The 13,370-nt window shown below is 41.1% G+C and overlaps 1 protein-coding gene across 2 annotated transcripts in view; it reads left to right on the top strand.

Moving 5' to 3' along the window:
* The window catches only part of ngfrb (nerve growth factor receptor b), a 54,544-nt gene that overhangs the window by 15,375 nt on the left and 25,799 nt on the right, over nt 1-13,370 (top strand). For both annotated transcript variants that reach the window (XM_015963187.3, XM_015963189.3), the window contains exon 4: nt 999-1,355. In XM_015963187.3, the coding sequence (XP_015818673.1) occupies nt 999-1,355 (357 nt within the window). The remainder of the gene's footprint in view (nt 1-998; nt 1,356-13,370) is intronic.

Below are 13,370 nucleotides of genomic sequence, written 5' to 3'. Positions count from 1 at the left end.
TTCAAGATTCAAGATCCAAAACTTTTATTCTGTTTTAAGAAAAGCTTACAACAAAATTAGCATTTGGCACGCATCTGCATGTTACCGAGTTTCTCCTCTGACCCATAGAATAAGCACCTGTGTTACCAAATGATGTAGAATGACACAAAAAAGAAAACTCTGTCTCTAAATGCCATATTTTAAAATTGATGAACTCGTTTTGATGAGCTGACTAAGTTTCCCTCTGCTTGATAAGTTTACAAGAGTGGTATTGGGCCACAGTGGACCAAATATTTTTATTGTCAGTCCCACAGCTCTCTTGCTCTATCTCTTACACACATGCACACACAAACTGCTCGTACAAATGGGTCTGTTGCATAATTTAGTGCATTTCCCAGTTCTCTATCCAGTCGAAATACATTTCCATAAAACATGCTGTATTGATTGTAACCTTTCCAGAATGTAGATATGTCTGCCCACGGAAATATCACAGGTATGACAAACACATTTGATAAAATTGTTTTTCAGCCTTTGAAAAACAAAAGCAAATTAAAATTAGTGCTGCTCTTTTAAATGAGAATTTGTTCAAATTAAAAGGGAAACATTTTCTGTAAAATGAAAAATAAATAAATAAACATGATTTTGTGGTAATTAGCCTGAGCTACAGCTTCCCCTTTGTGGTTTTAGGTTTCAAACAAAATCAAAATTTTTCAAGAAGCAAAGTTTTATTTTATATGTGGAAACAAGGAAAATGTTTAAAATGTGCAGAGTTTGAAGTTCTAGATAAACCCCAGTCTAAAAACTGAAATCTTGAAGCAGTCAGTTGTTAAACCCATAATACTGAATAATGCTTGTGTAAAATATTTAATATAAGAAGATGTAACAGAATAAGATAATAGAATATTCATCCTACATTGGAAGCATTTATTCTATTTTAAGGAACCCAGCCAGTTATCAAATCTTACACAGTCTAAACGTTTGCAAAAGAAAAGTTTCATTTGCACTTTTATTTCTTTCAGGTGAAACCTTCTCAGAAAACTTCAGCCACACAGAAAAATGTCAGCCCTGCACACAGTGCACAGCCCTACACCGTATGGAGACACCCTGCACTGATGCCAACGATGCAGTCTGCATCTGCAACTATGGCTACTACCTTAATGACATGTCTCAGAGGTGTGAACCATGCACTAAATGTACTGAAGGCTACGGCATGTTGCTCAGCTGTGAGGGGGACCATGATACAGTGTGTGAAGAGTGCACAGATGACACTTACTCAGACCAGGAGAGTTCTCGGGAGCCCTGCATCCCATGCACCACCTGTGATGAAGAGGAAGCGTTGGCTACCTGCACATCTATCAGTGATACAGTCTGTCCAAGTAAGAATTGCAACTTTTGTTATAGACTTTTTAGGGAACACACTTAGTTGTCTTTTCCAACAGTTATATGCAGGAATCAACATTAGAAATGAAAAGGCACTATTATAAGACACACTGTGTCACAGTGTCTCATGAAAGTGCTGTGGCGGCATGGCAATGTGAGAATTTTACTTCATTTGTGCCACCAAGCTTAGTAGTAATATTGCTGCAACGCCAAACTTGTGAATGAACATTACACCTTTGCGCAGCAGAAGAAGAAGAAAATATTTTTCTATAGCGTCTCTCAAGATAAAAATCACGAGGCGCTTCACAAAAACAAAAAAAAGTAAAAATAAAAAAAGAATTTAGAAAATGGTTAAAATATATTTAAAATGAGCAAAAAATAGACAACTGTGATTCAAAAAGTAAAGAAAGAGAGAGAGTGAATAGGAAAGAGGGAAATCAGTGGATCCTGAGGAAGGTGGAATAGGTGGGGAGAGTAGAATAAAGAGAGAGTGGTGAAGAAGGTCATACAAAAGCCAGCCTGAACAAGTGAGTTTTCAGCTGCTTTTTAAAGGAGTCCACTGAGTCCACTGATCTCAGGCTCAGGGGGAGAGAGTTCCAGAGTCTAGGTGCCACAGCAGCCAATGATCTGTCACCTTTGTTCTTTATCCTGGTGCTGCACAACCAGTAGTCTTTGATCACTGGACCTCAGGGACCTGCTGGGGGTGTAGGGACTGAGAAGATCACCAATGTATGATGGTACTTGTCCATGTACGGCCCTATAGACCAGAACCAGGACCTTGAAATGAACCCTGAAGTTGACTGGCAGCCAGTGAAGCTGGAGGAAAAGCGGGGTGATGTGGGTGTGTTTGGAGGACTTGGTCAGAAGCGGAGGAGAAGAAGAGAAGGTGGCAGTGTCATGATCACATATGGAGTTACTGCCGAGATCCGGCTGGCAGCTACATTGAAAATGAAAGTAAACACAGGCAGTAAGTTAAAGTAACACTAAACAGTTTCCAGCTTCTCTGTGCTGCTGGTTAAAGGGGAATTATAATTGTCAAAAACAACCCGGCAGCAGCCTGCTGTAACTAACAACGGACTAACACTAACATGAGTCAATTCTTACTAAATAAGCCACAAATTTAAAAAATCGAAACTGTTGGACAGAAAAGATTATATTTACAAATCCAGTGGAAACAAAGCTAGGTCATCATCAGCCCATCATTTCATAGCCACCTTTAGGCTGTGCTGATGTTCACTCTAGTTTTAGCAGTTTGCTTCACCTCCAAAGACATTACCGTGGTTTCACACTGGAAACATCAGTGGTGCAAAACGGCAGCAGAACGGTTTACTTGCCAACTTCAAAGCAGTTCATTTCGCACCGGGAGAGTTTTGGCCACGGTATGGCTTCCTCGCTGTGCTCTTCGCTGGACTCGCAAGATCACACGATTCCTCAGGACTTCAAAGGCCACAGTTTGTTTATTTCATTTGCCATTAAAATATATAATTATATATATATATATATATATATATATATATATGATTATATAAATTATATATACATATATATATAAATATATGATGTTGTTCCATTCTATTGCCAGGATTAAAGCCATGAAAAACACACTTCTGGAACAATACTGGGAGTAAATAAGCCCTTGGGTCACACGTAAGCTACACATATATGAAATTGCATTGCTGTAGTAGTTTTATTTTGAAAACCGGGGATTTTACTCTGAAACCGCTTGTGATTTCCTGTCTAGCCCTATGTTAAATGCGGAAACTGACGTGTTCCAGAAGCAAAAATAGAACTCGATCCTATCACGGTGTGCTGCTTCTAGGATGTGCCTGAAAAGTGCCATGTCGAGACTGGTGTGAAACATTCCACAGTCTATAATGGAATTTATTTGAAGCAGTGACGTTCCGCTGTCATTTCTCGCAGCTGATGCTGTCATTGTTACTCTCTGGCTTTCACTTCCAGACTTCATCATGATGCCGTCAACAAAGCACACTTCCTCTTTCCTCGTCCTCTTTTGTTTTTTATTGACGGTCAGCAAACTGAATAAGCTGACTGCTAACCTTTTATTAGCTACCGACACGAAAAATAAACAGCCGTTAAACAGGTAAAGCGCCCCCCCCCCAGGGCACGTACTGTACCCGCTCCACGAAACTAAATGCTGTATCTGGCCAGTAAAGGGCTGCAGAGTGATGCCAACTATGAATCTCGTTAAGTTTGTAACTCAGCAATCACTGAGATCAATGTTAAAACTCTAGTTTAAAGTTTAAAAAACTGTTAAGTATTACTTTAACAGAATCAGCTAAGATGGCAAACTGGAGTGATGCAGAGCTCTGGGAGCTTGTATTTGTTAACTGGATCTCGGGTCATCCAGACAGTTCAGGGGGAAATGCAAGGAAGGATTACACAGAACAAACGTACAAAAGAGGTTCACGGGGAATGTGGAGGGCAGGCACCTTTGGGAGCGGCTTGTCAAGAAAACTTAAGGAGCGTGGATTCAATCACAAGAAAATGCAAGTTATGTTCAAGCTAAAAAAAATCCATGGCAGCACAGAGACTGCCTTTATCCATTTTTATCATGATCGTATGTTCTTTTGTAAAATTTCACAATTGTGCCACATTACTGACACAGTCTGACCATTTAAAAATGACATATGGCTCCCAAATGCAGCCTCAGCTTTGGCAAATTGGCTCCATTGTTTTATAAAAGCGGCTTTAGTTGGACTTCGGGGAAAGTGCAGTGACATGAGACATTCCAAATCCGTACTTACAGTTGCGCCACCAAATGAGGACAGAGGGGGAAAAGGCCACTCCGGTGAACAAACTGTGCATTTACTCCATTATCCTTTTCGATTTTCATAAACCCACCCAACTCTGTCTTGGACCATGGATCACTGAGACCATGAATAATGTATTGACTTCTGATTGAAAAGAGGAAGACAGGTTTTCAAAATTGCCACGTTGCTAGCACCCATCCTTGAACCCTTTAAAATGGGCCAGTTTTTTAAATGGTACGTCTGGCTTTTAGTTGACTGTTCACAAGACTAATGTGAGCTTTGATAAATACCCGGACGTCTGTGCTTTCTGCAAATCACCATTTAGTACCAGTTGACTATTCTAAAACATTGAGGCAACATCAAATATTTAGCAGTCAGATTCAGTTTCATGGCACCACCAACAGTGGGACAGCGAAAAGTTGTAGAGTGACCCCCCCTTCAAAAAAAAAAAACCATGCAAGTTTATCATGAACTTTCATGCTGACTAAAGTTGATTGACTGGGTTCACTGCTCGAGGTCAGAGTAAAATGAATAGAATAGATGTTAGCACATGTTTGCTGAGCAGACACTGGATGGCCACTTTGTCAGCCACATAATCGGTCTATCTCAGTTGGACACCATAGTCACTGTTGACTCATCAACCTAAATGTCACACTGAGGCTTGACTCATTGTCTTCAAGGACTCATCCCAAACAGAGAGACAAAGACTACAGTCTTTAATTTTGACGGTTTACAGGGAGGTCATATCACTGAACAGAAGCTTTGAATTTTTTGTTTTACATCATGGTACCCTGTGGATAGAACACTCCAATCACAAATTCCTCATGACTGCAGTCCTTTCTCATACCAATGATCTGATGCCTCTCAGATTAAATCAATGCTTTTGTGAGATGGCAATAAAGAGCCTGTTGATTAGCCATGCAGGCTGTTGGGGAAGTGGACATGAAGGCTGTTGTGATCACAGTACAAAAAATAGGATTAGTCTTGGGATGAAGGGAGTCTTTTGTAGCCCTCTCATGATTCAGTGGCTTTGGTTAGGCCAGTTGTTCAGTGGCTTTGGTTAGGCCAGTTGTGCCTCTTGGCAGTTCAAGTGACAGTTTTAGTCATAGTTATATTTCTGGTTTATTGAACAATGTCAGCACAAAAGACAATGTTACAGAATACAATTATTGTTTCGTACAGAGGTTTTCTAGCCAGAGGCTTACTTCCATCTGTCTGCTCACCAGCTCTGGTGGTGGTGGGGGGGATGGGATGGGATGGGGTTGACAAGTAATTAAAATTGCGCCCACATTTTCAAAGTTAACACACATCTCTTTCAACAACGGTAGTTTTTGCATCTTTACTGTTCCCCTGCTTCAGCCCTCTCCCCGTTCCCCCAGAGCAGCGGCCGCAAACTCACTGATGCACCTGCAGCCTCTCAGAGTTCCTGCTGATCTAAACATTGAAAGAATAATTTCATTTTCTGTTCCTCACTTCTGATGACATTCAATAGTGTCTGTCTGTTTCAAGCACCAGGTACAAAAACAAACTTGTTTTTATGTGACTGTTTTTCTGTCCTATTATCTTCCTGCATCTTCTCTCAACCCTAAAGAAAAACTGCTACCTGGCTTCATATATTTTCACCTCATAAATTACCTTTGAACTGCAGCTACCGACCGCAAAAATAGCGCAGTGCGTGCTGACCACACCAGTGAGGTGAAGTCACCGGAGGACGAAACAGGTGATGCGCTCCGCTCCACAGCAGCGAAACGCATCAGGCACAAATAAAAGACAGAAAGCATGAAAGGATATGAGCTGACATAAACGATTGCATGTTAAGTTTGTTTTTGAGGTGGGGTCCCTTTGATAATGGTACTGTGGACACGCATCTGTCAGGAGCGCATCAACGATCAGAGCTCTGCGCCTCTTAGCTCTAAATAATCCCCAGAGAGTCCACATAGATAATGTAATTTAAGTAGAACCAGGGTTGTTTTCGGGCTCTCCCTGGGTGTGTTGAGGGCTTGCAGTAGCTTTCTAGCTAGTCGACCTAGTTCACCCATAATTCGAATCCTGAGTATAGCACAAGTTTGTCATGTGAGTTGCCGGATCCTAACAGACAGTTGCTGAACGGTCCTTTCAAAATAAGATAGTTCCTGGATCTTGATCCGGCAAGATCCGGCTCAAATTCAAGACTGGTTAGGGCATTGTACTTCTCCTGTATCATACAGTGATGCCTCCACTGGTTTTTAGTCCAGGACTTTTAGGGCTTTTTTGTACAGACACGGCAGGTTTTAAAGCTAACTAGGTTGCTTGGCTCCAATCAGTTACACATTAATAAGAGAGGTGAGACAGAGTTATGGCATGCAGGTACAGCTGGGCAGCTCTTACAGGTAAATATGGTCTTATCGGGCGGAAGCAGCTGACGTTGGTCCTAATGGTTCTGGACACTCACATTTAAGATGAGAGTCTTAAACAATGCCCAGATATTTAAACTAGTCCACTTGTTGGATTTTGTTCTGGTCAGTAAAGACAAATCACAAACCTTGCATTTGATCGTAAAACACACAGAGACTATTTTGCTGCAGTTCAGGGTCAAAAGGTTTTTCTTGAACCAGCCAGCCAATCCCAAAATCTATCCATTCAGTAACTTTGCAGGCTATTGGTGAGTCTTTGCAGTTACATAAGCAGACATTGGGCACTGGACTGGGTAAATCATTGATGTAAAGCCAAAACAGTAATGGACCTAGAATGGAACCTTGTGAAACTCCCATTGTAGTTTTTAAAACTTGTTTTAATTCGATTAACTTTTACACAGTGTTGTCTGTTTTAGACTTGCCCTGAACCAGTTAATAGCTGTCTTTGAAAAATTTAAGTTTCTTTGTTTTTGTAGGAGCATCTTGTGATGTCAAAGGCTTTTCTGAGATTCCATTTTTTACTGGTTCTTCACTATATACAAAGTAAACAGAGCTAGATTTTACCTTTTTAGCTGACATGTTTGGGCTTCCGCTGCAGCCTTCATCAGAGCACCCTCAATGTTGATGGCATCACTTCCGTCTCAGTTTAAAATTGCTTGTCTCAGATCTAAGAAAACTGCTCTAACTACATTATCGTTGTCTGATGATCATTTAATATTTTCTGTGAGGTTGAGGTAGCCAGTTTGGTTGAGTAACCTGAATGAAACCCAAACGGTTTTGGGATGAAGTAGGTGATTTAAGTCCAGAAAACTGATTTGGTGCTCTGTTGCTGATTTTTCAATTACTTGGATATGGCCAGTGAGATAGTGATTGGTCTGTAGTTACTAAACTGATCAGAGTTGCCAGATTTCAGAATTGAAGGTATGAGTCCTTTGAAAATTTCTGGAAAATCCCGCTTTGACAGGAATCTGATTATTTTTTTTTGTTTAATTTAAAAATGTTTTGCCTGTATTGAGATATAAACATCAAAGTTGGAAAGTTTTGAGAACATAAATGCAGGTGAAGCTTTAAAAATTGGAATATAGTGCAAAAGTCCATTTATTTCAGTAGTTCAACTTAGACTGAGTGACCATTTAAAGGCTTATGAACCCTTTGCAGAACGCCTTCTCCAGGTCAGGGATGAGGTTCTGCCTCAAGTGGAGGAGTCTCGTACATGAATAAGGGAAAGATGGAGCGAGAGATCAATGGTCAGATTGGTGCTGTGTCAACAGTGATTCGAACATTGTACTGGTATTTTGTGGGGAAGGGAGAGATGAGCTGGAAGTTGAAGCTCTCGGTTTACCGGTTGATTTACGTTCCTACCCTCATTTGTGGTCAAGATCTATGGCTAATGACAGAAAGAATGAGATCACTAATACAAGCGGCCCAATTGAATTTTCTCCACTTGGTGGCTGGACTCTCCCTTAGAGATAGGGTGAGAAGCTTGGTCATCCAAGAGGGGCTTATAGTAGACCCATTGCTCTTAAAAATCCAGAAGAGCCAGTTGAGGTGGCTCAGGCATCTAGTTATGCCTCCTGGATGTCTGCCTGGTGAGGTTTTCTGGGCATGTCCAACAAGAAGAAGACCTAAAAGAACACCCAGGACATGCTGGAGAGACTATGCCTCTCGGCTGGCCAGGGAACAGGGAACGCCTTGGGATTCTCCAGGAGGAGCTGGCTCAAGTGGCTGGGGAGAGGGAAGTCTGGGCCTCTCTGCTTAGGTTGCTGCCCCTGCGACCTGACCTTGGATAAGCAGAAGAAAATGGATGGCTGGATGGATGGATGGAGTGTGACACTTTGAGTCTGGAATATTGAACCTTTTCACAATACTCCATACAATAGAAAAATGTGACTTTTTATTTTGGAAATGTAAAAGCAGGAGAGGAGAACATGGTTTTAATTTGTTCCATATTGCCACACAGGGTCCGAAATTAAATTTTTTACTCACCGGCCAAGTTGGCCGGTAGATGATGAAAATCTACCGGCCAAACATATTTTTTACCGGCCAAAATTCTAAATGATTTAGATCTACCTAAAGCATGTAATTCTATATTATGTTGATACCAAACAGAGTGACAAAATAATTAAAACATGAATTAATAAGGAAAACAACTCTTTTGTCATTTTTACTATTTATTTATTTTTAGAGATGTTTTTATGAACTCTCATTGAAATCTAGTCAGACTCCTTGTTTTCTCTGTCCATGAAGTCTGGCCTCCTGCTTCTGACACTGTCTTTGTGCCAAAGCATTACAGCCTCATTTGGGTCATAGTCCTTGATCTCTGGAGAACACAGCTGCACCATGAGAATATCTGAAAGTGTGTCAGGGCTAGGGTTGTCACGGTAACCGGTGTAGCGGTAAACCCCGGTAAAAAAGTTGACAATAATAATAACCGTCTTGTTTAAAAAAAAATTTCGGTGGATTACCGCGGCTGCGGTGTAGGCGCGGTGACCCTTACCAGCCACCGTATCATCTGTTGGAAGTTGCCGGCGGCACATGCGCACTTTGTTTACGACCAAAACTTTCTTTAAGCTAAAGCTGAAATAATGGCAGGAGGAGACGGCAGCACTTGGGACATTTATTATCCCTCAAAGATGACAAAGTCGGAAGTATGGGCATTTTTTTGGATATTTGAAGAATGCCGAGGGACAGTTGTCTGTGAAAGGCAGCAACGCTACGTGGCCATCATAATGTAGCCATTGTCTCATGACTCCGCCGTCTCCGGTTCACCACTTTTCACAAAATCTTCTGGTTGCCACTGGTCCTGGTGGTTTTTCTTCCAGTTCGACGAGTTTTCTTTTGGAAGGCTGGCTGACTCCAGTTAAAAACCGCCGCATTTCACCGCTAGTTTTAACACAAAGCTAACTGCTAACTTGATAAACTGATTGAATGGGATAGGTGGAAATGACGTTGGATGCGGCGCTCACGTTTCGCGTACGTTTGTGTACGTTGCATGCAGGCGGGAGGAGTATCAGAAATCCGTGGAAGATGACTGATAAACATAACTAATTTGGTGCAAACATTTACTCGCCAGGTGGCAGGTAGAGCTCAAAAATTTACTCGCCAAATGGAGCAATTTACTCGCATTTGGCGAGTGGCGAGTGTTAATTTCGGACCCTGTTGCCACAGCAGCTTGGTTTCAACAGAATGGGTTACATGTGGAGTATTTCTGTTTTCCTCAACGACCTGCTTCTGTACACCAAGCCAATGCAGAGTGTTGCTTCACATCACATTCTAATTGCCCTCAGACCATGGGCAGCCACTTTCAAACAGGGTCATTCATCTTCCCATGGAAAGGGAAATGGTCTTTGGCCCTGCTCTTTTACTACCCTCATGCCAAGGTCATCACAGGAGCCCTACGACGCAAACATATAGTATGTATAAAATAATAAATGGAGCTGGAAGACAGCAGCTTGAGTTCAAGTGGAAAAATGAGAGGGAGCATCTTCTCCAAGGGCCAGGCCATCCTCAGGTGGAATTGTAGCAGTCGTTATGGATCCCGGTTTTGGCTTGTGTTACATTTGTAGTTCTGCCTTCAAAGAGAGAACGAGGAACTCATGTGGATGTGATGCTAAGCTGCACAGAAAGCTGTGACCAATGTAGAAGTTGAGGGTTGATGGAGTTCATGGGAGTGGGAGGAAGAGGGGAGTTTCTGAACAAGATGAGCCATTAGAGTCTGCCCATGAAAACGCTGCAAAGCAGGTCAGTGAAACATGAATTTTTCCTTAGAACATGACAGGATCTTAGCTTAGAAACCTCAGTGCACTATTATCACATTTTAGCAATCATCTTTTAAAGAAAACAATCTGCATTTTATATTTTCCAAGTAGAGAATCTAATATTCAAATTGTCATAATCAACACAGTTACAATAAATTAGTCTATCTCAAATATTAGTTTCACCGTTTAGGTTGAAATACTGAAATAAGTTATACCATAATCTCATTTTTCGAGTTTCACAATGGGAGCTTTTAAAAAGCTTTTTCACACTGTTTTGTCGTTTCCACGTGGACTACGTGGCTAAAATCACTTTTGCATGTCGACAACAACAAAAACGACGTCATGACATTTGGACAAGACAAAAGGAATTGGTAATCTTTGCACTGTGTTATCTGCTTTTGGTCAAGCACATGGAATCAAAACAGTTATAGCTAAAGTTATAGCTTAAGAAACTTGGAAAAGAGACCACAGACAGATAAGGTTGCTTGATAAGCAAAAGTAAACATTTACTGATGAGTTCTGCTTTCCACTGAAGATGATGGCACTTGCTTTAACCGTCGTTTGTAGAGATCAAGATACCAGAAGCCAGAACTCCAATGCTAATACATCCTTCAGATAACAAACTAAGCATACATCATGAACATCATGAATTAACCATGATTCCAAGCAGAAGGACTTACAGCCCACTGCATATGGGCTTTATTGTCATATGTTATTCCTGTCTTTAACCCAATCATGTGCTTTTTATTTCAAATGTAATCTTTTTAGCAAAGAGCAAGCGCTATCAGTGCTTACAAATCTATAGCGCTGCCAGATGTCCATATCCATTAATGTTGTGGAGTCAGGCGACACAAGCCTGAAGGCTAAACACAGTCGGGAAGGTGGACAGGGAACACACAGAAGGCCATTGGCCATGAAGCCACAAGCTGTAACATGAGACACTGGAGATGAAGATTAGCCGAAGGTGGAAGAAGCAGGACAAGACTTTAATGTATGTATGTTCAGAGAGAAATCTGAATCTTTTAATTAGAATTGAATTTAGGCTTTGGGTGAATTTCCCTTCCTTTTAACGATCTGGGAGCTTTTAATGTGGGTAGAAATTCAGCCGAGCATGGGATTATTTCAGAAGTTATATAAATAGTTGAAAGAAAAAGTCCCACCCTATCTTAACTGTGAAACATGCTTATAATCAGCAGATTTTGTCAGGGTAAACCCACAGAGTTGAGGTATCGAAGGCCAGATTCTTATCTAAAGAAGCGTAGTATGACTTCCACCCTTCTGAAGGCCAGCAAGCAAGGTCAAAGGTTAAAGATCACGGGAGGCTTGTATTTGTGGGGCTGTAATTTATCAGTCTGGGCTCCCACTGGGGATGTGCAGGGAACAACATGGTCTTTTCAACATGTAAGCAACACCAGAGACAGAGATAAATTCAACTAATTTACAACCTGAAAAGAAAAATCATTAAAATGTATTCATGGTACTTCATTTAATAGCTGAAAGACTTCAAGTGTACATAGTGTGGTTTGTTCCCATAAGTAATGATATAATATGTCTGTGGATTTGATTCTGCAGCACCAAAACTCTGCATTCTGTGTCTTGATTTTCTGTGACGTCAATGTTTATGTTTTTTGAATTGCATCACAGGATTGGCAGGAAACAGCATATTTGCCTATAATTCTATTGTTTTGCACATTTGAAGGAGTTAGCCAAGCAGTTGGTTCATTCTTGCTGTTGGTTGATTGTTCGACTTCGGCTTGTAGGGAGCTTGATAAAATGTTTTATGGGAATTTCCTTCGTAAAAGACCACAAAATATAAAAGGGATGTTTGCGTGCGATCCGGACTCTCCGAAAAAAGCTTAGATTGCTGCAGCAACGGACAGTTTGTTCATGCTAAGTCCTTATGACTATTTGTTGTTTTTAAAAGCATTCATCTTCATGCTCTGATTCAGGTGCCTCAGCCCGCGATCATTATAATAATAAATGAAGACATGAAGAAGGACACTGACTAATGAAGACTAAGCCGGCTTTGCAGTCGCTGTGGCGGTTTATCCGTTTTCTTTGGCCATCACCCTCAGGAGAGGAGAATAACACTGTAACTCTGCTCGTTGGAGCTGACTCCTGCTTTTAGCACGACCCCAGCTTACTCTTTTCAGAAAAGATCGGCTCAACTGTCCTTGAAACAAAATAATTGCAGGTCTCCAGACTTTTCAAAGCCTTTAAGTTTTCATGAGTGAAAGGTCCAGAGCTTTATGTTAAATAGGAACAAATATCTCCCCAGTAGATTTGTAGGTAAAATACCAGCAAATCAGGCCAACGGTTTACGTCATCCCAGAGCTTATTCAGGCTTTTAATACCTTTAATTTTGTCTTCAGTAAAGATTTTAAGCTTCTGTCTAAATGTCCTCCTGTCTTTAGATGTACACATGTTTGTATATTGGTTATTTTGCCCACAAACGTTCTTGAAAGTGTATGTCATGTATTGATAGCAGTGTGTTTTTGCCACACAGCGACTTGCACATGCGCACGAAGATGATAAAAGATTTCAGCAAAGATCCTCCTATTGCTGGCATTGTATTAGTGAAACCACCATGTTGCGTAGATATTGAAGTAACTTCCTGGAGATGAAGGTGATCTGGGTGAATGTATTGACCCCTATTCAAGAAGCTGAATAGTAATGATCAGGTAAAGCCATTTCTCTGTAATTTTATAAGCCACGATGATCTGAGAGATTCGAGTGAATTCATATTTGGCCCAAAGATTTCATTATTGACAGGAGTGGCTATTGATGCTAACAAGGCCTTTTATTTGTCAAGATTGAAGTTGGATGAGGTATGTTTGACAAAATAAGAGCAGCCTGAGGTTTTAGCTAGAACCCCTCAAGGCTATGTATGGTCCTGGCCGTTGTTGAGAGCTGACAGAACCAATGGGAGCTTTCCTGCCATCCAAAGCCTGAGGTTCTGACTTCAAGACAGCAAAGATGACAGACTGCGCTTTATTTATGCTCACACATGCATAAGAACAAAGTTCAGGGAATTAGATGACTGAGTCACAACACAGACACACACACAAACGAAGCCATGTGTATGTTTC

Source organism: Nothobranchius furzeri, chromosome 16, assembly GCF_043380555.1.
Source record: "Nothobranchius furzeri strain GRZ-AD chromosome 16, NfurGRZ-RIMD1, whole genome shotgun sequence".
NCBI lineage: Eukaryota > Metazoa > Chordata > Actinopteri > Cyprinodontiformes > Nothobranchiidae > Nothobranchius > Nothobranchius furzeri.
Note: the sequence above shows the minus strand (reverse complement) of the source record. Positions and strands in the feature narration are given on the sequence as shown.